The sequence below is a fragment of the Eleutherodactylus coqui genome, chromosome 5, assembly GCF_035609145.1.
Source record: "Eleutherodactylus coqui strain aEleCoq1 chromosome 5, aEleCoq1.hap1, whole genome shotgun sequence".
In the NCBI taxonomy this organism is placed as follows: Eukaryota; Metazoa; Chordata; class Amphibia; order Anura; family Eleutherodactylidae; genus Eleutherodactylus; species Eleutherodactylus coqui.
The window spans coordinates 171,929,311-171,954,264 of record NC_089841.1 but is presented as its reverse complement, the minus strand read 5'-3'; the positions used below and the strand labels follow the sequence as shown (position 1 = coordinate 171,954,264).

The 24,954-nt window shown below is 43.1% G+C and overlaps 1 protein-coding gene across 2 annotated transcripts in view; it reads right to left on the bottom strand.

Moving 5' to 3' along the window:
- Nucleotides 1–24,954, bottom strand: part of PNP (purine nucleoside phosphorylase) — a 31,876-nt gene that overhangs the window by 1,690 nt on the left and 5,232 nt on the right. The window contains exons 1-5 of one of the 2 annotated variants that reach the window (XM_066603706.1): nt 10,705–10,847; nt 1,716–1,885; nt 1,436–1,539; nt 630–805; nt 47–237 (exon numbers count right to left, since the gene is read on the bottom strand). In XM_066603706.1, the coding sequence (XP_066459803.1) occupies nt 47–237; nt 630–805; nt 1,436–1,539; nt 1,716–1,885; nt 10,705–10,763 (700 nt within the window). In that variant the 5' untranslated portion in view covers nt 10,764–10,847. Of the gene's footprint in view, nt 1–46; nt 238–629; nt 806–1,435; nt 1,540–1,715; nt 1,886–10,704; nt 10,848–24,954 lie in introns of those variants that run through there. The other variant, XM_066603707.1, reaches the window with a different exon arrangement.

The window sequence follows — 24,954 nt, the reverse complement described above, 5'->3', positions numbered from 1 at the left end:
CATCAGCATTTAGATCTTCACTTGTGTCAAGCCTTTTTATACATACCAACAGCATCGGCTCCAAGGTTATTGAGGAATCTGCATTCAGCAATGGTCTCAAAATTGGGTCCTCCGAGGCTACAATACACTCCTTCCCTCATCTTTTCAGAGAATCCCATTTCCTGCCCAATAGCCAGTGCAAGCTTCCTCAGATCCTTGTCATAAGCATCAGACATGGCCGGAAACCGAGGACCAAACCTGTGTAAGAGACCAAGAATGGTTAGTGAGGAAGCAACACCACATTAAATAAAAGCAGGGTCCCAAATCTATACAGAAATCACTGGCCTCAAATATGACTCAACGGGACAACTCCTGCCCATATGCCCTTTTAAGACATATGGATGTCATTGACAAGACCTATCTGGCACCCTGTATTACATGGCCTTATATTTATTTGACTGGGACAATGAAATGGTATATTCCCTCGTAGCTGGTGGGAAATTTGTGGCCAGTCACATCTTGTAGGAAGTCACCAGGGTTTTCAAATGCTGAACACATCGCCCTTTAAAAATGTGGAGCCAACATCATGAAGAACATGCGTTGATACTTCATGTTTAACAGGTAATTTTCATATTTCATTTAAAGCTCACCTATCTTCATTAGGACCAATGAGTGGATTCTGTCCTGCAAATCCTGGCATATTTATGTGATCCCTTATCACCATGATGTCCCCAACATTATAATCCTGGTTCAGTCCTCCTGCAGCATTAGTGAGAATGACCGTTTCAACCCCCATCAGGCGGAAAACACGGATTGGAAATGTAACCTGGAAAAGGAAGAACAAACTTATAGATTATACGTTTGAGTGTAAGGATCACGAATTAGTAACCACTGTCCATATGTGTGCCAAGATGTAGAATACCACACAATATATTTAGCAATTACCTGAATGGAGGCAGCCATCATACAGTACTGACTAGTTCATAAACTATAGTTTATTCAGAATTCACTCTACTAGAAACTGGATGCATAAGTTGGAGGATTTGGGTGGAACACCTTAAGGGGTTTTCCAGTACAAAAATTATTGATGACCTATTTTTGAGTAGATCATCAATAGCCAAAGAGGGGCAGCTATCGCTTTGAGGGGGCACAAAGGAGGGCACTGCTTCACTGTGAGGAACACAGGAGGTATTATTTATGGCAGGAATTATTTTGTGTATATATCTGATGTATACGTTTGTTAGTGCTGCAGCGGTAAAGTGTAGAGTTGCATCCGGGGAAAGGAGCAATCTTAACTCTTGCACCAACGCCCGTGAGCCTTTAGCGACGTCCCTGAATAGCTTCATATCAGAAAACCTGTTTAGTGAGGTAACAGACGAATTTGTCATTCTTATGAATGCTAGTCAGATTCTGTTTGTTCCAATACATGCTGGTGTCATTTACATGCCCTTCTCACCTTCCAAAGTGGGTAACCCTCATAGCAGTGAAACCGTCCTTGCATGCACACACATGGCTTCCCATTCAAGTTTCCAAATAGAAGACGTCCAGCATGGCCAGGAACTGCAAGAGCCAGAAAGACAGAACGGGTTAATAGAAGACTACATGTCAGTGCATCTACAAGGAACAGTGTACAGCAGAGGTCTTACAGCATTATCTAGCCTCATATAGGATTGTACAATCCTATCACACCAAATGAATGCAGGGTTTAAAAAACAAAGCTTCACCATATACCGTACCTGTACTGTGTGGGAAGTTGGGAATGTCACTGTAGTTGAAGGTCACCGCATCTTTTAAGAGTTCACCCAAAGCTCCAAGTCCAGAGCCGCAGACAATAGCCACTGCAGGACGATGTTTCGTCTTGTTCAAGAGCCAATCTGCAGTCTGTTTGTATTCTTCATAGGTATACCTAGAAACAGCAAAAAAAAAAAAAAAAAAAAAAGTTGGCGAACTGAAGTTTACCAAACCTGATTTATATTCCTAAACTTTCCCAAATCTGGCCCTTTAATTTGGAGCTGTTGCAATTGATATAGATAAGTAGAAAACTAAAAGAATGTACTTTTTGTTTCCAAAAATGGTAGGAAATTCTTGGTAACACAAAGCTTTGTGTTACGGACTGGACCAGAATCAATGTGGCAGGTTTTGTTGTTTGTTCCTTTGGGAAACAGTAAAATTCCAAGGCATTTGCATCAGGCTTCCCAGCAGAATGCCAGAGTTCTGCCCTTTTCTACAGAATTGCTAGTAATAGTAGTGCCAACTTGAATGTGAAATAAAAACAAACTTTCAAAGTGATTCAGAAAACTTTATGCACATTGGTAGGCAAGGAGCATATTAAAGGTCCATAAACCAGACAAAATCCAACATGCCATATCTAGATCAGCGTTGACCACAGCTGATCTGTACTAACTGTTATAGTGGTTTTGGGAAACTATTTCTATTGATATGACTATTGTAAGACCCTGGAAGCCATGTGTTAGTGTGTATATAACCCTGCAGTATAAAACATACTTTATTAGCGATACAACAGATGTACCAAGTAAAATGCCTAGTGTTAATTAAAGCCGATTCCGTGTGCTTTTTGTTTTTATCAAAGTGGGCTGGATATTTTTTGGCATGACCAAGGAGGCACGTGTCAGACTGATCTGTGGCTACATAACGCCTGGCCTCACAAGGATTATCTCATTATCCCCATAACTGAGTGAGGCTTGTTATTCCAAGAACTGAAGTACTGAAAATACAAAGATACATAACAAAAAAAAAAAAGAATCTTATGAAATTTCTCTTCCATCCAACTATGGGCTCTAACTTTTCCTTGTAAAACTAGAACATTTCTAGTACATACAAGTCAGAGAGTGAAGTCACATAAAAAGTCTTGAAAAACTTTAATGTCTTCATTAGAGTTGTTTGTGAGATAACTAGGTAGAAAGCAATATGGCTAACCCTAGAGGGGTCTACTAAATTATGGAGTAATAAATACCCCCAAACCCATATCCAACTTAGATTTGATGGTTAGGACAAGGTCTCCATACTAGTTGGCACTCGGCTTTCCATGAAATGGATTTACAATGTATGAAAGCACTGCTGTCTCACACCAGGCTAAAGATATACATGTCCGAGATACTGTTAACATCTCAACTACATGTTGCCAATTCCCTGAAACGTACAGGACTCTTCCCATAATGGGAGAGATCTCCTGGTAGGATAGGCAAATTTACTGTCATTGGGGTAGAGAGGCCAGTCGCTGGTCATTCTGCTGAAGAGGACACCCACTATCACTATTCTCTGCTCTAGAAGAGGAACGGTTGACCTGCCAGAGAAAACACACCGAAACCAAGAAGAGCCAAGTCTGGGTATTTTGTGGGATTTTTTTTAACCTATTGTTGGAAACTGATAAGGAGCCATTCCCTGCCTGGGGTATGCTTTATGGGGTCAGATGGTTATAAGGGTATTTGATTGCAGAGCTTCTGTGAAGGCATTAGGTCCCCCTGATACCGGTTGTCAAAAGTTGACAACCATGATGTTAGATCATCAAATACCGGTTCAAATCTGTCATTTATAACCATGCAAGGAACATGCCACCATGTAATTACTACTGCTACTTATTTTCTTCTTGGGGCATGAAGAAGGGAAGAAAATCTCCTTCAATGAAACTGCATCAGAGCATAAAGCGGTTGTGTGTCTGCAAAATAACATGCTGTACAGTATGTTCAGAGGGGCTGCCAGCTCCTAGCTTAATCAGACGTATGAACCAGCCATAACAGAATAATCCTAGGTACACAGCGAGCCCATTCTATGTCTCAGCGAAGGGGAGGGCATGGGTGGAATTCAGTACCACTGGGCAGCATGGCATTCGTGAGAATCAAATCCTTGTGTTAAGCTGTACAATCTATGTATTTGACCTACAAACTTTGCATATAGCCGGTCTAAAATTGTATGAATTTGGTCAACGAACAAGTTGTTAACCTACAGAACCAGTCATCTGATATACTGTACACCGACAACTAGGATACACGCCGATCACTTTATGTAAGAGGGCCTCAACCTTTTGTAGGTTACAAGACACTTTCAAATAGAACAGATGGTATTGAGCCCCATTAAAAGGGAAACAGCCTAGTAAAGATCTGGCCAATTGATAGGATTTACGAGAGTTAACTGTCAGGAATAGGGTTTCAACCCCAGTACCAGGTCCTTGTAATGCCATGACATCAAAAACCTGGGGGCCCGAGAACTGCAGCTGAATCCTGAAGTAGGATGGCCACTTTCATCGCCAAAAAATACCAACCAGTGTGAGAGGGGGTGTGGTCAGGGGTGTGGCTAGAGGTGTGGCTTATTGTGTCAAACTTTTTCTTCTCAGTGGCCTAGTAGTATTATGGCCCCCTCTCAGTGGCCCCAGTTGTCATAGTGCACCTCCTCAACACCACAAGATGTACAGTTATGTCCTGGGGGTCCAGGTTTTGTACGCAGCGGGAGCCAATCCCACTCTATACAATACGGTTGCCGGCTGGCTTTAACAGCTGACACCCGCCTGTAACGGTTTTCATGCTAATCACAGCTGTTTAGCCTTTAATTGCCACTATCAGCTCAGACAGCGGCATTTGAATGCCCTGATCGGTATTTAATGGTCCTGGATGGTCCCTCTGCAAGGTGCAGTTTGGTTGTCAAGGCAGCTTAGGGCCTTCTGAAGACCCCCAGGGCTGCCATAGTTGATTGCCAATCAAGCCATGTCTGTGATAAACTGTCAGACTGCGGTATAATGCAATACTATGTTGAATACTGTCATTAGCGGTTCGTAGATGGGCTTAGCATGCAGAGTAACATCATAGGGAGACTGCAGAGGGTGAGCGGGAAGAGGCGAGTGACTGGTGATTTTTTATTTTATTGCATGGGGAACCCATAGACAGGGGTTTCCTAAACTAGAACAACATAGTATTTATACTCTATGTATCCCTCAACTATCCTTTTGTAGAGAAAAAAAAATAAAAATAATCAGTATTCTTATAGACATTTGGCGCCATTCTCAAATAAGGGTGGAGTCAATATTTCCTGTGGTTTTGGGAAGATGAAATCAATTGTGTTTGCATAAGTTTCCAATTATTACTGGTCTGGAAAGTAAAAATACAGCCGAAAGTTCACATTTTTATCAAGATGGGGAAACCCACTATGAGCAATCAAGGAAATAAAATGACTGGAAAGTACAATGAATCATAATTTGTTTTTTTGCTAAGAACTAATCACCTCTCCTGCCACATTATTATCTGTGACGACATATAATAACTGCAGTGGATGTAACTCAATGTAGGACACAGTGTTCTAGCCCACAACAGCATCCTCTGAACATACAGAGTAGAGCTGCCCATAAAGTACTGTAGGTCCCTTTCCACTTCAAGACGCCCCAGTACTGGTCAGAGCTCACCAAACAGGTCAATATTACTCTTAGAATAGTTTTACGCTTCCCTTGGGAGATAAGGAGCCCAAGAATTTCAGTACTGCTGTGCAAATAAACAGCAACCCAACATCACAAAGCAAAGTTGAAGAACAAACTGACTAACCACGCAAACCAGGGCTGCCAACAGGATCCCGTAATATACTCGAAAATTACAATAACATCAGCATGGAAAAATCCAGAAATTAAACAAACAAAAACCTCCTGATGACAAACAGAGGAAGTAAAGAAATAACTCTGATTGCCGCAGAACCAGCCGCCTATACCAATCCAGACTGAACAGAACAATGCAAAATAATTGTCCTCCAACTAGCTATTAAACCTAACGCACCAATCAGAAGAATGGCTAGATACAAGACAGCCATTATTCCTCTAGAGCTTTGTAGAAATAAAGTTAGAATTAGCAACAAATATGTGTCCAAGATAAATATATCCGTCAGAGACCCATCCATCGGCTGCCTGCACTGAAGAATCCCCCCCCCCCCCACCAACACTTTCTTTTTTTAAAGGTTGCCCAAAAAAGTCTGTTACTTCCACCTAAGTGACATGTGCAGTTTTAAAACATAGATGTTCTAGGTTTATATCCAGCAAGCAGAACAAACCAAGAAGTCAAGTGCATGTCACATGGTGCAAAAGGAAAAAAAAGAAAAAAAAAGGATAACCTGCCAGCCCAACAGCTGACAGTCAGCAGGCAGGCTCCCATTTCCTCATTTTGCTTTGCATTTTAATAGAGGACCTTGAGGTAGAACCAAGCAGACAAATTACTTTTCGGAAATCAGGTTCTGCATCTAGCTTTAAATGTGCATGTAAATGCGCTTACGCCCGTGTGACACCAGCCTGAGGCTACGCTTTCAGTCCAGCTAAGCTCCCACCACCTTGTCAGTTGATCTAGAGATATCACGGTGTTGTAATCAACCACACTGTGCTTACTAGGAAATAGTAAGAGGCAGAGATAGCATTTTGTAGTATTGGTCACGGCTACATAGCCTCTGACAGAGGGAAGCGGGGAGCTAAACTTGTGGTCCTTCACAAGAGAGACCAGCTGATCAGTGCTGGGAACTCCCCTCAGCCAAAAATACCGGACTATAGTAGAGCCTGTGCATCAAGCGTAAAGCTCTTTTAATGCACGGAAATGAAAACTCAGTGCAAAAAACAAACAAACAGATAAGAGCATCTTTTTTTCTGCAGGGACTTAGTAACATATGTATTGATTTTTCATGCACAAAGTTTTCCATAAGTTTTAACACAGGATTCACTTCACATAAAAGGGATGCCATGCAGAGTATTATGTTCTTGCTTCTACAGAATGCCCTATTTTTCCTTGTTCTTATAACCTCTCATACATGGATCCACATTATGGACCCATAGTATAAATTCTGAATTCAGTCATAAGGAACAAACAGAGTAATTTCATAATTCCTCATTCCTTATCATTTATGACCAGCCAGTAAACATTTGAGTATCTCCAGATCCCCATGAAGTAAACAGGTGCAATGTGCTCTCAATGGTGGGAATGGAATGGTGGCTACTTAACGGGGTATTCCCATTTTATAAAGTCACGGCATATCACTAGACCTCTGGGACCCCCGCTGAGAATAAAAGGGCAAGATTGCTGGTTTAGCGCTGTGGCCCCATCTACATGGTCCCCGGCCAACAGCCCTCCTAGCCATCCAGCTGTGTAGGGAACCGACACCGGCCGTATTCACCAGCACTGCGGCCCCTTCATTCTTGGGATTGATGAGCGTCTCAAGGGTCGGACCTGCACTGATCATGTCCGATGGATATGCCATCATGTTATGAGATGGGTGTACCCCTTTAATAATGGATTGTCACATGTTTATTCCAGCATTTGACAGCTCAGATTTCCTTTCATAAAGGAAAGATTTCATAACTTTGTATTCTGGGATCCGTTCCCATTTTTGCTCAAACAAGAAATTAATCCCCATTCCTTTGCATAACCACTCCAGGATGACTCAGGGAGTTGGGGCAGTGCTTCAGACTGTTTTGACAGAATTGATCCTGTCCTTTCCATAGAAATCTAAATAGTGAACATACAGTATAATTTATATGTGCGAGCATGGATATTTCAAACGTTATTTATTCAGAGTTTTTTTTTGTTTGTTTGTTTTTTTTTTGTTTTTTTTTTTTACATACAGCATGGGCGCATGTTTCTCCATTAAAGTTCATGCTCAAAACCTTCAGTGCTGCCTTTACCAGCCCAAACAAGCCTACTTCACCTCTCTCCTCCTTTTTGCAACCCCCCCCCCCCCCCCCCCAAAAAAAAAAAAACCAAAACAAACAGTAATCTGAATAAATGCCTGAGTCATCCTGGAGTGGTTATGCAAAGGAATGGGGACTAGTTTCTCCTTGCAAAAATGGGAACGGATCCCAGAACAGAAAGTTACAAAATCTTTCCTTTATGATCTCAGAACGGAGAAAAGTGCAGAAAGGAAATCTGAGCTGTCAAATGCTGGAATAAACACGTGACAAGCCATCATTAAAGGGGTACACCCATCTCATAACATGATGGCATATCCATCGGACATGATCAGTGCAGGTCCGACCCTTGAGACGCTCAACAATCCTAAGAATGAAGGGGTCGCAGTGCTGGTGAATAGGGCCGGTGTAGGTTCCTCAAACAGCTGGGGGGCCAAGAGGACTGCTGTGCAGGAACCATGTAGAAGGGGCCACAGCGCTAAACCAGCAATCTTGCCCTTTTATTCTCAGTGGGGTCCCAGAGGTCTAGTGATATGCCATGACTTTATAAAATGGGAATACCCTGTTAAGTAGCCCCCATTCCATCCCCACCATTGAGGACACATTCCACCTGTTTGCTTCATGGGAATCTGGAGATACTCAAATATTTACTTGCTGGTCATAAATGATAAGGAATGAGGAATTAGGAAATTACTCTGTTTGTTCCTTATGACTCAATTCAGAATTTATAGTAACATAATAAAGGTATCACATGACATCGTTATGCAGAAAGTATTAATCATTAGCAAATGATAAACAGAAAGAATGCCAAACGTAGCCTTGTGAGAGTCACCGGAAGATGTGACAACGGGCTGCAGATAAGGCGCTGTAGTGCCAGCCGGGTGAGCCGAGCTCAGATGAAGATGTATCTAGCCCGAGGCAACAAGCAGAACACTACGAATAAAGAGCAGACCACTGCCGGCGCGTCACGGTACTGACCAAAAACTACTGGTGGGCAGAGCTACTGCGGTCACATCCAGCTCCAGAACACTTTAAAGGGGTAATGCCACAAAATAACTCATCTGATCAGTGGGGGACAATTGCTGTAACCCCACTGATTAGGAGAACAGGAGTCCCAATGGAGTGGGCATTCGCACTACCACTCCATTCATTTCAATAGGACTACTGGCGATATCCGAGCAGTGGTACGCATGCAGGCCCTCCTGTACGACTCCTTTAGGCTGGGTCCACACAGGGTGGATTTGCCGTAACATTTCTGTGCGGACCCTCCCAATGGGAATTCTGCAGCATTTACAGATGCAATTTGATATGCGGTGCAGAAATTAATTTCACAGGAGGTCAATTTTATTGCCAATTTTGCTGCAGAATTCATCTCTTCTCAACGCGGCGGCGAATTCTCTAGAGAAATGCGCAATAAAAACCGCACCAAGTGGTGTAGGCTTTGGGGCAGACTTTCTGCTGCAGAATGTCCCCTGCTGATATGGAGCTGATCTGCTGGAGATTTTCCGCAGCATTTCCACAAGAGACACAGACTCAAAATACGCAAAACCGGTGTGGATTTCGACTTGAAGTCAGTGTGCTTCCGCAGCCAATTTCAGAACATACTGCGGTCCCCCTCACTTCCATAGTCTTTGTACTCTTGGCGCCTCCTTTACCGGATACCCGGCGGCCTCTAGTGAGCGCAGCACTTCTGTTTGGGTGATACGAAAATGGACAGCGGCACTGCGCTCGCTAGAGGCCACCGGGTATATCGGAGGTAAAAACCATACGTTACGATAAGCCACACACACTTTTTGGTAGGGGTGTCCAACGGTAAGCATTTTCTCCCAGGAGCGCCCCAAGGTTGAAAAGGTTGGGAAACCCTGCCCTAGACGTACGCCATCACTTTACCATACAGCAACAGCCCTTATAGGGGTTTCCCATGATAGTAAATAAACGGGCGTACGCTTACCTCTCCCAGCTCCCCGCATCATCAGCGCAGAGCCTGTGTACAGGACGTCATGGGCTGCTGCAGCCAATCACAGACCCCAGTGCTCAGGTCCCTGATTGGCTGTAGCAGCCTCTGCCGTCCCGTACACAAGCTGACTGCAGCCTGTAAACATTATATCGCAGGCGAGATCCGGAGCTGTCAGGGCAGAAGATCAAGGAGCTGGGAGAGGAGAGTCTACAACTGTCTACTGCTTTCAATCATGGGAAACCCAGAAAAAAGAAGAAAAAAAAGTATATTTGAGATCCCCTTTAAAAGGCAACTGCGTCATAAACATTGTCTGCTCGTTCACTTCCAGCAGTGCGTAGTGACATACTGTTTCATTGTCTCATATGCGTCATTTAAGGAAGTGGTGAAGCAAAAGGTCCGTAGAAGAGCCTTACCACAGGGGCCAATACAGTAACCACAGGTCTACACACGGTCCAGGACATGAACGTATATCTACAGTCTATGCGGGGAGAAAGGCGCCATCAACTTACAACCAAGTGTTACTGAAGAAGATACAAGGAAAACGTTCACTTTCTTTGATCCGACTTTCGGGTTTGTATCTCATAATCCCCACATAGAAGAACAATCACAAGAACAAACAGAAGAAGAAGAAAAGTATCAAAGTATGTGCTGCAGCTTGTACAGCTCTGCTGGAGGTGAACATGCAAGCAGAGACACAGCCATGTGCCCATGGGGGTAGGTAGGCATCAGGGTGGCGCAGGTGCTTGGTGACAGCATCAGGAAGGGTATGCTTCCTCCTTAAGGAGAGCATCCGGAAGGTGAGTGAGGAGACTTATAAGGCCATCCCTGCTCCTCTGGGATATATGCAAATAAGCAATGTCTCTACAGCACCACCCGGTGACAGGGTGGCAGTGATGGGGGCTGATGCTATGAGTGTCTGGATAGTGGGTATCAGACCACTCGGACCACCATCACACCTACAGTTAGAGGGGGCTGCGTCCTTCAGCAGGTTGTACACACGTGACTCGGATTGAAGAACAAAAACTTTCGAGTATCTCTAAAGCACGTCCCCCCCATAGCCAGAGATGAAGGCACAGCCTAACCCCACGTGGTGCCCCGTGTAAACACTCACCCTACGCGCGTCTCCTCCTTCCGTCTGATCTTCTGCGTCTCAGCTGCCGGGGGAGCCATGACTGGCGGATACTATACAACACTACTACGTGCTGGCCGCCCGCCTGTTTCATATATACACTGCAGGCTGCTGCCAGCCTCAGCTCCGCCCCCGCAGCTCGCGCGTACGGAATACGCAGCTCTGATTGGCTCTCAGGAACGTGCCCATCACACTCCCCTGAATTGACGGGTCCCTCTCCTTCCCTGATTGGACAGGCCGTTTTCTCAATGATACACTATACATTCCAGTTCCCTACGTCATACGCTGAGAGGGAGAGGGGAGGGGGGGCTGTCCTCGTGACTTCCCGCACGATGACAGCAATAAGGAGCGGCGCCATGTGCTGCGTGCGAACGGACACGTGACGCCGCGGGCTTACCAAAAGCGTAGCCATGGCAACCTCAGCCTCAGAGCGCCACATAGCAGTACACCGTGTATGGAGGCGCAGAAATAGCGCCAAGATATAGTTAGTGTTAATTCTAACTATATGTCTGCCCGAGCCAGTAGGGATATGCAAATATACTTCTCTTCCTCAAAGTATGACGCAATAGACGTGCAATGTCTTCTAGCCCTGACTGGGGGGACATGAAGTAGCATTAAGTATCAGAAATAGGTTAATCTCATGCCCTGTTTTTGTCATGTCCCTTGTTTTCAATGGGACAGTCAAACATATACCATGCTGTGCGATGAAATCAATGGGAATCACTTGTCGATCCTCCGACGCGCGTGAACCAAGCGCTGTAGGATCTCAATGTCACTGAAGTGCGGTAAAACACACGTTGACAAGTGCGGTATTGAGGCGGGTTTCTCGTCCCGGTATCGCGCACGCTTGTGCGAACGCAGCCTCACAACACTATAGATTGTTGACTCCAGAACTGAAATGAAGTTACTCAACCAAGTACTTACAGCAAACATTGGGGCACGGCCGCAGCGACTGCCACTGCGACAAGATGGAAGCCATAAAAATCCGTAATAATCTGTATTTAGAGAACACTAATATATTTCGCAACACTTTACACGTCAGAGGGGACGCAGGTGAAATAAGACAGAACCGTTTGAACAATAGGATTGAGGGTCCTGCTCGCAAGAGCTTACAATCTAGGGGTACCAGTGCTTGTTCTGTACACAGGGCCAGCCATCTTTTATAGGGTAGTATACATAAATCTGCATGAGCCGGTCAGCAGCCAGTATCTGTATATACAGCTATGAAGTGCATTAGGGTGTATGGGGCATGGGGTACCGCTGGGATGAAGGGGGTCAGGTTTATAAAGGGGAATATAGAAGCAGGGTAAAAGAAGAAGAGCTAGATTAGATTATAAAACGTGAGCGTTGGGAATAAACGTGATAGTCTGGGGTAGCTCATTTCAGAGGACTGGTGCAGCTCAGGAAAAATCCTGAAGACGGGAGTGGGAGGTCTGAATTAAAAAGAGGAACTAAGGGCCTTTTACACCAAAATGATCGCTCAAAAGATGGGTTTTGTGCGATCATTTTGCATAAACTACTAACTGGTACTCATGCCTATTAGTAGCTTATTAATGCGTGTGAGCCGCTGGGAGCTATATTCAGAGAACATAAGGTGGTCTGTTCTCTAAATACATTCCCTTTGTTCTACTATGGGGCTGACAGCTGAGACAATGTTATCAGCGCTCCCCGTGGAGAACACAGCATGAAGTGCCTGCTATCAGCTCTTCTGCCAAACGATGGATTTTATGCCGAACATAAAATCATTGTTCATCAGAAAAGGGAAAGGTGGGCACAATTACACGCAATTATTCGCTCAAAAGATGGCTTTTGAACGATAATCGTTGTGTTTAAAAGGGCTTTTAGTCTAAGTTCATTAGCAAAGCGGAGAACACAGGTAGGGTGGTAGACAGAGATGAGGGAGGAGGTATAGGATGATGCAGCACTGAGGAGAGCTTTATGGATGACACCGAAGACTTTAAGCTGTGTTCTGTATTGGATGGGCAACCAATGCCATGATTGGCACAGGGTGGAGGCATCAGGGTAGTAAATGGACAAAAAGAGATACCTGGCTGCTGCATTCAGGATAGACTGGAGAGGGAAGAGTTTAATGAGGGGAAGACCAATCAGCAGTGAGTTCCAATAGTCAAGATGGGAATGGATCGAAGCAACAATAAGGGCTCACTCACACGAGTGTATTCCGGCTGCATATTATGCAGTACGTAGCAAATACGCATGTAACATGCATTCACTGCGTATTTTATGCACCCATAGCCTGATTGTACTATGTCAGCTTTTTTCATTTAGTTGATTAACAATATTATTGGTCAGTTATCACCTTAACGTTATGTAATAAGTGTAGACGGGAAGTAATACCGTACTACTGCTCTGCTCCCTGATGACTGGAGACTCACTTTTGCCCTCAGGATTCTGGATTCAGGACTCTTTCTAATTCAATATTAACAAGTCAAATACTTGCTTGACTCCAAAGAGTGAAAAAGTTTCAGCTGGGTCGCTGAACTGAACATTCTGCACTACATTATCTGCGTCTAGCCCTCTATGACTGATTACCCGGTCTAGACATAATATCATTGGAGTCTGGAGGCTGCATAGTGTAGTGGGCCAACAGTAAGGCCTCTCTCACGGGCGCTTTTTACCACGATTAACGTGGTGTTTTGAGCGCCGCATTAATCGCGTTATAACGTTAAATGGGCCTCGTAGACATGCGTTAGAGCGGCACTGGGCAGAGATTTCCAGCACCTCGATTTTCGAGTGCTGTCTGCTCTATCTTTGGTTGTTTAGCGCACCTCATCACCCATCACAATGATGGAGTGCGCTACAACACGCTGCCCACACTCTGATGTAGCGGCCGATGTTTGTAACTGCTGGCAGAGCTTTCACTGATCGGTTGAAGTCTTGAACGACAGACCCCAGCCGATCAACTATTGATGACTTATCCTGTATATTTGCATGTATATAAACATTTAATACTTGAGAGGAGAAGAAAGAAGGAATAGGTTAAGCTAGGAAAGGCTATACAGTTATGATGGGTATACAATGCAGTGTTACTGAGTATTAGTCACAAACCAACTCACATGAAGGCTACACTTGCAGGGTAATGTCCATAGTACACAGTGTTATAACTAACAACTACAATATGCAACTAGAAAGTTAAAAACAAGCTCCCCCTTTGTATGCTCTCTTTTCGTAATGATTAATTACAATTACTTTCCTTTCATTTTAGGCTATGGTCACATAGTCAGAATCTGCATTGGAATACTCCACGCAAATACAACCTCAAAGTTTGTAGTTATGGTACCCGTGGATCCGCATGCAGATTTAGCCAATCCATATCCTTATTGCTCTATCTCCCCTATTTGCATATATTTCCCAGAGGAGCGTGCATGGCCTTATAAGTCTCCTCACTCACCTTCTAGGTACTTCCCTTAAGAAGAGATGATACCCTTCCCAGCCCACGCCACAGACCTCTCACTAGGCAAGCCAGGATCCTACTGCACACTGATGAGGGGCAAGCACCCCTAAACAGCTGTCTGTGTATGGAGTCTGGCTTGGTGTTCAATTCCCAATCATTGTTCTAAGGACCTGTATAAAGGATCAGACATTGATTTGCAGGAATGCTGCCATCCAATAGATGGCGCTGCCGAGGTATTATTCCATCTTCCTTATATGCATATATTTTCCAGAGGAGCATGCATGGCCTTATAAGTCTCTTCACTAACTTTCTAGGTGCTCTCCTTAAGGAGAGATGATACCCTTCCCGGCCCACTTCTTTTCTTTCTGTAACACATATTTGAAATCTGTGGGTAAAACATGTGCCACATAGACTACGAGATGGATTCAATAGGACACTCTAGAAAGCAGATTTCACCGTGGATTTGAATGTGAAATTGGTGCAGCTTCAATGTCAAATCTGTGGAAAAATATGCAATGTGAACGACGGCTAAGGGCAATTTGATGTGAAAAGTCCCATTTACCCCATTTTCTATCTAACTGTAAGAAATTAGAAAGTTACACCAGTAAGGTATAAATATTAGATACTGTTTTGCTGGTTGTAAAGTCATAAATCCTGTCCCAGGCCAGAAGACCCCAATAAGCTCCTTCCTGTTCATATTGCTCCCAGATTGATTCCCTCTTTCTGTAGTCATTGAAATTATATCATGGCGCCCTGCACAGATTTAAAGGGAACCCGTCACGTCCTATAAGCACTAAGTTATGATGATTAGAGGACAGGGAACTTAGAGTCCAGAGGTGTACTTTTTATATTTACCCAGTTCTACGTTGTTTCACTGTCACCCCTGGAAATCGTCTGTGAGCGTGACTCTTTTCTTGTGTTAGTGCACACTGTTCTCTGTGAGAGCCCATGTACACTGACTAAAGAACAGAGTCACAGACAGAGTGCCAACTTCCAGGGGTGACAGTCAGAAAATGGAGAGCTGGGTAAGTATAATAACTACATCCCCAGACCTCATTCTCCCTGACTTAATTTATAGTGCTTATATGACGTGACAGGTTCCCTTTAAGTGACCCAAACATGGTGGTAAGTAGGAGCCATTAGAAAGGGTAATCTCAGCTGGAGTCTCCTTTCCTATGGTCACTGTATCAACCACAAACGCTACATCTGTAGTATTTATGTCCTTGCATACACATTCTCTATGTCCAGTTCTTTTCTCTCAGGCCGGCTTCACACGGAGCACTTTGATGCAGCTTTAGTTGCCATTTCATTTTTTAGAATTCAGGAGTGAATTCAAAATAACGGAAAAGTCTTAAAAAATAGCTCTTCTTTTGGCATCTATTTTTGGGGAAAAAAACAACAAAAACACACTTTATTATGTATTTAATCCCCTGTGATCTCATCTCCCTCACCTTGCATAGTTCATGAACCTTCGCTATCAGCGTATTATTGTTTTTATCCAGGACCGGTCACGGTCACATGAACTCAGGGAGAATTTGTGCCAGCAACAAAGTACATCTTAGAAGAATGCAATGTTCTGTGACTGAGGGAAAATCCAGGATGTGAGGCGTCACCAGTAAATACACCCAGGTCTTCACACTTGAAGAAGGTGAGAGCTTCAGTGTTTAGTGGAAAAGCAGGAAAGCTTAGCACCAATCAGGGTGGAGTATTTCTCACACCCCCTACCTGACAGCCAATCAGCAATGAGAAGGATGCAGTAAATAGACAGCCATACACTGTAATATTTACTCCTGACAGTTTACTTTATATTAGCCTGTTCTCTCTGAATTTCTAATTATTTCCTACTGGGACGGTAAACTCAAGTGCCATGTGTGCCAATACAGCAGTGACTATATCCTGACCATCTTTATATGTAAAATCTGTAGGAAAGAAATATCAATAAACTAGAAGTGTGCTAATAGTATCTGAGGAATGCATTGGGACTATACATAGTGCAATCAACGTAGTGGCAACATGTTCAATGCTACGTCCTAGGGTTCAGTCTGGTTCGCCAGAAACATCCAAGTTGAACCTACACAGAACCATAGGCTTTCATTATTCAGAGACCGATAAGGCTGACTATGCTATTCTCTCCGGCACAAATGCCAGAAACAAAGAGAACCGATCTCCGACTGACAATATTGATCTGTGTTGGAGTAATGAAAGCCCATGATTTTGTCCAGGTCTTTGGATTATGTTTTTGGCAATTCAGATGGATCCCTGAGATAGAAGCAGGGAAAGGAAGCCTGGAAGTCATGTGAACAGAATTAAACATTGGACTATACAGCAGTGCAAAAATAGGACTGATAACGTAGTATGCAGAGATGAAATAATCTCATACTCATGTATTAGTACAGGGCAGGTAAGTGGCTACTTGATTTTGCAAACAACGTTTAAAGGTAAATTAGTTACAAAATGAATAGCAATGATGATATCATCAAGAACAATGCTTCTAAGTATTTGGGGAGGCTTTTATGTTTCAGCTCTGCTGTGCTTGGGGAAATCTTAAACCCTAATTTTAAGACATGCGTCTGCGTATATTTTCTGTTGAATGTTGATTAGTCATTATGCATAGAAGATAAAGATATACAAGGTATCAATCTAGAATTAGGGACTAGAGATGAGCGAGTATACTCGCTAAGGCACATTACTCGAGCGAGTAGTGCCTTAGCTGAGTATCTCCCCGCTCGTCTCTAAAGATTCGGGGGCCGGCGCCGGTGACAGGTGAGTTGCGGCGGGGAGCAGAGGGGAGCTGGGGGGGGGGGGGGGGGGGGGGAAGGGACAGAGAGATCTCCCCTCCGTTCCTCCCCGCTCTCACCCGCCGGCCCCCGAATCTTTAGAGGTGAGCGGGGAGATACTCGGCTAAGGCACTACTCGCTCGAGTATTGTGCTTTAGCGAGTATTCTCGCTCATCTCTATTAGGGACCTTTTAGATGGGCCAATTCTCAAGTTAGACAGGCAAATGCATCTCTGACTCTTTCAAACGAAAATCGTTCAGTCCTTCCCATTTGCTGTATAAGTGACTGAGAAGGACCGAACGAGTGCTGTTTATACCGGATGAGCCAAGGATGGTTTTTATACCAGCATAAAATGAACAATGAACGAAAAGCAAATGATTCTCGTTTGTCATTCAGTCGTTGGCTCGTGTTTAGACCGAACGATTATTGTTCACTTTTGCTTGTTTTAACGATATTTTGAATGATAATCGTTACATCTTAAAACACACTAAAGCAGGAAGTGAGGTTTAAAAGAACCCATAGAAAAGGGTTGAGAACAGCCACTGAGGAGACCATCCGCTTGAAAAAAGCTCAATTGCTGGGCCAAAATATTGCCTTGTATATGTCTAACCTGAGGCCTCTTTCAAACAGGCGTTGCAATTTTCGGCCGCCCGCATCGCAGCCAAAAATCGCATGAATGGGAGAAAGCTGCAACCAAGACACGGCTAGATCTGTTTTCTCACCTATTCACACATCCTAGCTGCAGCATAGACATGCTGCAGCCCGAGAATGCCGTGGGCCGGGGGGAGAGACCTTAGCGCTGTAAAAGTCTCTCCCCCCCTTACCGGCTGATAGCGGCAAAAGAAGCTCCTATAGAAGCCCATGGGAGTTGCCGGCAAGGGGAGGGGGCGGGAATTCAGCAGGGACTTTAGCAACGCAAGGTGCTGCTAAACTCACTCTCTTTTCCCTTTTCTGATGGCTCTCATAGGCTCCCATAGGAGTCTATGGGAACAGCCGACGTATTCATATCTGTTTTGGCCACCTGTAAAAGTGGCCAGCAGGAATGCTAACCATATATGCTATCTTTTCCGGACGGCCAATTTTACACGCCGGAAAATCATCAATCGGAAGGGATGAATTGGAATCCAATACTTCAGATGATCGCGATATTGCAAAATAGCCCACGATAAAACGCTCGTGTGAAATAGGCTGAAGTAAATCTCGCACCTTGGATTGCTGACATCTACGCTGCTTATTATTATGGATCTAAAAGTTCCTAAACCAGGCAATCAAGGAAGCAATATTATATAACTGTCATGGTACAAAGAACACAGATAACAATCTGTAAGCAAAATAAATGTAAACGCTATCTTGTGTGTTCATTGTCCTCATGTATGATAAGGCACCTTCTAAGCCTCTCTTCATATTTTCATTCTTCTTTTCTGTTATGGAACAGAAGAATAAAAAGAACACAGCCGCCAGATCTGTCAAAATGCCAGATCCCACCAGCACCTTGCAGAACCCACTAACTGTAATGGGTTCCATCATTTCATGGAGAACATAGCGCAGCATGTACAGTGCACGATTTCTTCAGCATTTATGACGGAACCCTGGACGGAATGAGAAGATAGAAATGAGAACAGAGCCTAAGGTTACCTTCACATGTAGTCAATCTGCTGTGGGCTTTCCGCAGCAGAAATTCTGTAGTAGCCAAAGACACATCTAAATGGTGTGGATTTGACAGCAATGCTTGTAGCGGATCTGCTATGAATTTTAACCCTTGGCCCATAGAGTGCAAGTCGTAAATAGTTTAATTAGTCCTACAAATCATTAAGAAGGGCCATACCTATATGTGATCTCATCATTATGAGACTAACAGCAAAACATGCAAACCAGAGATAGATAGAAAAGTGCCTCCACAGTGCCACCTATTGGGAGGTGACTTCCCTATAAGTCAAAAAGAAAGAAAAAAAATCTATCCCCTAAGAGGAGTCAAGTCAAAATTAGTTTCCAGTTCCGAACAAGCCCATGAGGCTAATTAACCTATTACCACCAATATAAAGTATAACTTATTGTGACATTAAAACCATGTCAAAGGAATTTAACCCTTTCCAATCCACTGTCCGACGTCTTTGTACATTCTGATTGAAGCTTGTACAGCTCTAATGTCAGAAGACAGCCGACAGGGTATTCTTATCGTCTATTGCCAGCCACTCTGCTGTCGGAGCCTCCCTGACACACACATACTGGCTTCAACCAGCAGATGGCATCGTTGTATAACAACAAAAAGAGAAAGCCTTTTTAAAAACCCTGAATCCAAAATTGGATTGGAAAGGGTTAAACAAAAAGGATGCCAGGCACTTTCTTATGATGTCCCTATGGAAGGTGATTTATACCTGCTGTAGGTCTAATGCTCCTCCTCCAGCCCTCCCCTCTGAAGCCGACAGTGACACACTTATTGGGAAGTCAACTTTCTGATATGTGAAGCTGTGATGGTACTTTTCCATCCCCTATTTGCATAACTTTTTCCTAGGAAGCATTGCATGACTTATATAAAAGACTCCCAATGCCAACTTATCTTGCTACACAAGAAGAAACTTTATTCCCCCGAACCAGCAGCTAAACACAAACTAAGTTGATTTGATGATATAAAAAATTAGTACCCAAACTAATTTATAGTCCTAAGCCCCGAAAAGGCTATAAACATAGAAAAACTGCAAAGTTCGCGGTCAGCATAAGATCATCAACTAGCTACAGTGTACAGTGGTCTCTGGAAAGTCTTCAGACCTTTTCACTCTTTTAAATTTTTTATGTTGTGATCTTGAGCAAATTTTAAAAAATGCAAGTTTTTTACCCATTATTCTGCACTTAATATCCCATAATGACAGAGTGAAAACAGAGTGTCCAAAATCTGTGTACATTTTTTAAAAATGAAAAACATTTTGCATTGATATAAGTATTCAGACTCTTTGGTATGCCACTGGAAATTTAGCTCTGTTGGCCTCCCATTTCTCTTGATCATCTTTGAGATGTTTCTACACCTTGATTGGAGTCCATCTGTGGTAAATTCAGTTGATTGGACAAAATTCTAAAAGACACACCCCTGTCTATATAAGGTCTCACAGCTCACAATGCAAATCACATCCCAAATCAAGCTATGAGGAGGAAGAACTGCCTGTAGAGCTTAGAGGCAGGATTGTGTGGAGGCACAGATCTGGAGTAGGCTACAAAAAATTTTCTGCTGCGTTGAAAGCACAGTGGTCTCCATAATTCTTAAATGGACGATGTTTGGAACAACCAGGACTCTTCCTAGAGCTACTGACCCACTAAACTACGTAATCGGGATAGGAGGGCCTTGGTAAGAGAGGTGACCAAGAACCCAATGGTCACTGAGTTTCAAAAATCATGTTTGCATATAGGAGAAATTTCCAGAAGGTCAACATTGCTGCAAAACTCCACAAACTTGGCCTTTAGGGCAGAGTGGCCAGAAAGAAGCCTCACCTCAGTTAAAGATACATGAAAACCCGCCTGAAGTTTGCCAAAAAACACCTAAAGGACTCTCAGACTGTGAGAAACAAGATTCTCTGGTCTGATGAAACCAAGATTAAACTTTTTGGCCTCAATTCTAAGCGTTATGTTTGGAAAAAAACAAACACTGGTCATCACCTGCCCAAACCATCTGTGAAGCAAGAGGGTGGCAGCATCATGTTGCGACATGTTCTTTAGCCGCTGGGATAGGGAGACTGGTCAGGGTTGAAGGAAAGCTAAATGGAGTATTGCACAGAGATATCCTTCATGAAAACCTGATCCAGAGTGCAGGGACCTCAGATTGGGCAGAAGGTTAACCTTCCAACAAGGCTAGACTCTAAGAACATAGCCAAGACAACACAGGAGGGGCTTAGGGCCAACTTTGTGAATGTCCTTGAGTGGCGCAGCCAGAGCCATGACTTGAATTCAATTAAACATCTCTGCAGAGACCTGAAAATGGCTGTCCACAGATGGCCCCCATCTAACTTGAGAAGAATAGCAGAAAATTCAGGTGTGCAAACCTTGTGGCATCATCCCAAAGAAGACTGGAAGCTGACATGACTGCCAAAGGTGCTCTAACTAAGTACTGAGCTCAGGGTGTGAATACTTATGTCAAATGTTATGTTTTTCATTTTTTTTAAATTTACAAAGATTTCTAACATTTTGTTATCACTTTGTCATTATGGCGAACAGAATGATGGAGAGAAAGATGAATTTTTTTTCAGATTGCACAAGGCCACAACAGAACAAAATGTAAAAAAAGTGAGAGGGTCTGAAGACTTTCCGTACCCACTGTAGTTAGTAACAGCATACAACTACTGTGTGTTGTCTTTCATTAGCAGAACCAAATGGCATAGATACTGTAAATGTTTTTCTGACAGGACGGAGAAACATGGCAGACTGGAGTTTTGCCCTGTCAAACAAAAACAGTATCAAGACGTATGGGGGAGATTTCTCAGGACTGGCGTTTCATATGCCGATCTTATACTGAAGTGCGTTGGAGTAAAATGCATCAAATTTACTGAGGCCAACGCCTCTTAATAAATGTGGTGTATTTTGGGCTGTCTCTAGGCAAGTAAATAAAGTCTGTGCCTGCAATGAGATGACTGGTTTTCTGGCTTAAAAACGAAGACATTTCTTAGACCACTGTTGATCACATACCTCCCATTAAACACCACAGCCTTTTGGAAAGCACCAAAAGAAGTTAAAAGTTGCAAATTTAAGTGCAAAAATTGTAATTTTTTTAAACACCAAAATACTGGCACAAAGCCCTTAATAAATTCTCCCATAGTGTTTTAACTACAATGCATCCAGTTTACTCCGTTCTAGCAATATACTTACTTTTTCAGAAAAGGTTTAATTATATGGGGAAAATGTGGTGTGATCCTAGAAGAAATTGGCATTTTTTCTATTCTGCAAGGAACATGATCTAAAAAATAATGGAAAAGAGCAAAAAGGTAATGGAAATATAGGTGGAGATTTTTGAAACTGTCTAAAAGAAAAACTGTCTTTGTTGCCCGTAGCAACCAATCACAGAGCAGCTTTCATTCTTCATTGTTCGGTGGAAAAATGACACTTTTTCTTTTAGACAGTTCCATATATTTCCCATATTCTATAAAATGCTATGTTTTATGTTTTGTAACTACATAGCTAGTCAGGGATGGAGGGTCACTTGAAACCATTTAGATTGCTATGCCCAAATAAGTCTGTGGATGAGACCTCCAGCAGATTCTAGCCTACAGTTATAGAGCTGTAAGACAGATTATAGCATTTTTCAGCCTGTGTGCTTTCTGAGTAAAAAGTGGCCTAGACTTAGACGGTCCATGGCTCCATATTACTCAGCATGGCAAGACACTCATCAGTTTACTGTTTTATATGGCCCGTGAGAAATAACTCATGGCATGATGCGATTTACAATTAAGACTCGCCTATTCAAAACCATGGGGATATAAAAAAATGAACAACACTGATGTCATCCGTCTGCTGGCTCTTTTTCTTAAGAGATGCTGAAGTAAAAAAAATTTGGGCCCGTTTCAGTTTTTTTTGCGGACGTGAACATGGATGGCATATGAAAGAAAAAAGAATTAGGCACACGGACTGCATACGAATGGACACGTTTTTTATAAGAGTGTGCACATAGCCTCAGTAAAATGTGCTTTGTTCGCTGGCTGATGTCATTACTCCACCTTCAGCAAATAAGCTTTAATTATACCCCACCGCCGTCCTTTGTTACTTTTACAACATGAAGTAATACTGGGCAAGTGAGTACTTGAACTCACCAGTATTTCCTTGTTACAGCTATACTGACCTACTTAAAGTAAAACTTATTTTATTGGCTTCCTTTTGTACACACTAATCATCATAAAGTTCTACATTGTTTAAGTATCCATTAAATCAGTCTGTTTGTTACAGTATTTGGTTTCCAAGCAATAACTGTGTTTTGTAGGGCACAGAGTGGTAGAATTAAAGGGGTCTTTCAGGGAAATACTATTGATGACCTATCATCAGGATAGGTCATCAGTAGTTGATCGTCTGCGGTCCGTCGCTCCGACCTCTGTGTATTTGAGCGGAAGTCTCTGCGCCGACCTCCCATGTAGTGGCCGGCGCTTGTAACTGCAGGCACGGCTCCCATTGATTTCAATGATGTGTTTTCATACCCTAACACAAGCAAAAAGAACCTGAATCCTATTAAAGAACATGAACTCTAAAGTCTACAAATGTTGAGCAGTTGAAGGCAATCTATGTCTTACAGGATGTTCGCTACCAAAGCAGGCTGAGGATTGGATGACTATCAGGAAGTCTAGAACAAGGTCTACCATCATGTTCTCTAAAGGCCAACTATAACTCATTATCATTGTCAAGTTTAGTTGGAATCTAAATATTACAACTCATTATAAGACAAATCATTAATGCAGTGGATGACCAGTACAACAGCAGAGTTATTACCCAAGTCCATCCAGTTAAATCCATTCACAGATAGGTCCCTATACTTCTACTGTGCATATAGAATGGTTTGTTTATTGGGTATTTGCCACACACTATCTTGAACATGTATTTCACGCAATTTATGTAAGTGGCAACATGGCAGCCTATGGGAGATCGGTTCAGCGTATTACGCACGCAAATCCCGCACAGTATATGCTGTCACCACACGCTCCTTTGAATTTGGCCTAACACTCTTCCTTAAGAAGGATTTCATAGTAGGATTCCTTACGGTCCAATATAATGCACTTGAGTTGGAGACAACGGACATTTCCCATTATTAGCTCTAACACTATGGTGATGGTCTGATTCCCAAAGTTGTGTTAGAGCTGTGAAAGGTTTCAGAACACCTGTCTTCCTACTCTTGCTGAAACATCCTACTCCCTGTTATTTCTCACGTACCCCAGGCCAAACAGACCTTCCAAGCACCAAAACATTTAAATGTGTGAAGGTCATCATGACTGCCAAACTTTGTTTAGAAAACTTTTAGGAGGAAAGTTTATTGAAGGCTATTAAGGTGCTTTCACGTCTGTGCTACGGATATTGTTTTCTTGCTCTGTTTGGGGAGTAGGAAAGGGGAATCCCCACGGCCGAACGGTTCCATCCAGACACAGTGCTGGGTGGACCCCATTAACTATAATGGGATTTGCCCACTTTCTGCCCAGCTGGCCAGCTTTTGGGCAGATGAAAAAGCGCTGCATGCAAGGCTTTGTCTTCCGGTATTTTCAGCTGCATCTGTGACGGAACCTCCGGCCGGAGTTTCCAACACAGATGTGAAGTCACCCTATGCCACTTTTAAGCATTTTGTCTCACACCATATAAAAAATAAAATTGCTACTTTTCAAAGGTGTATTCCCATCCCGGCAAGTAATCCCCTATCCAAAGTAAAATTTACTGATTAGTACCTCCGATCCAGAGGTATCTCTCCTGGTTAATTTCAAAATTTTGACAGCTGTGGCCGTACATTTGTGCTACTGCTCAATTAACTTGGATGGGAACTGCCAGAGATAGCAAAGTTCAAGCTCTCAACAATCTCTGTAAATCCCACTGCAATAAATGAGATTGCTGAGTGCTTGATCTCTACCATTTCCGTTAGTTCCCATTGAAGTAAATGGAGCGTGACCACCACTGTAACATTTAGAGTTGTGCAGGAGGAGACATCTCTGGATCACAGGAGGCCCAGCGGTCAGACCCCCACCAGACCACAAGCTATCCCCTAAACTGTGGATAGAGGATAACTTGCTGTTATAGGAATACCCCTTTAAGCCTGTTGCCACTGTTAAAAAGTGATGAGAAAACTAGTGGGGATTTATTGTTTCATGGGAGGGGCAGGTTTACTATAATTAACACCAAAAATTTGTGTAAATTATATTGCAAACCGGCACCTGCTAGGATTTCAATTCCTGCTGCAATATCAGCCAAACATGTGCCGCTTCATAAATTTGGCGCATTGTACTCCAACAGACTTTGGATTAGGACTGACATGAAATGCCATTTTAATAAATCTCTCTATTTAATTCTACTAAAAATTTGTCTGGAGAATGGATATTGTCA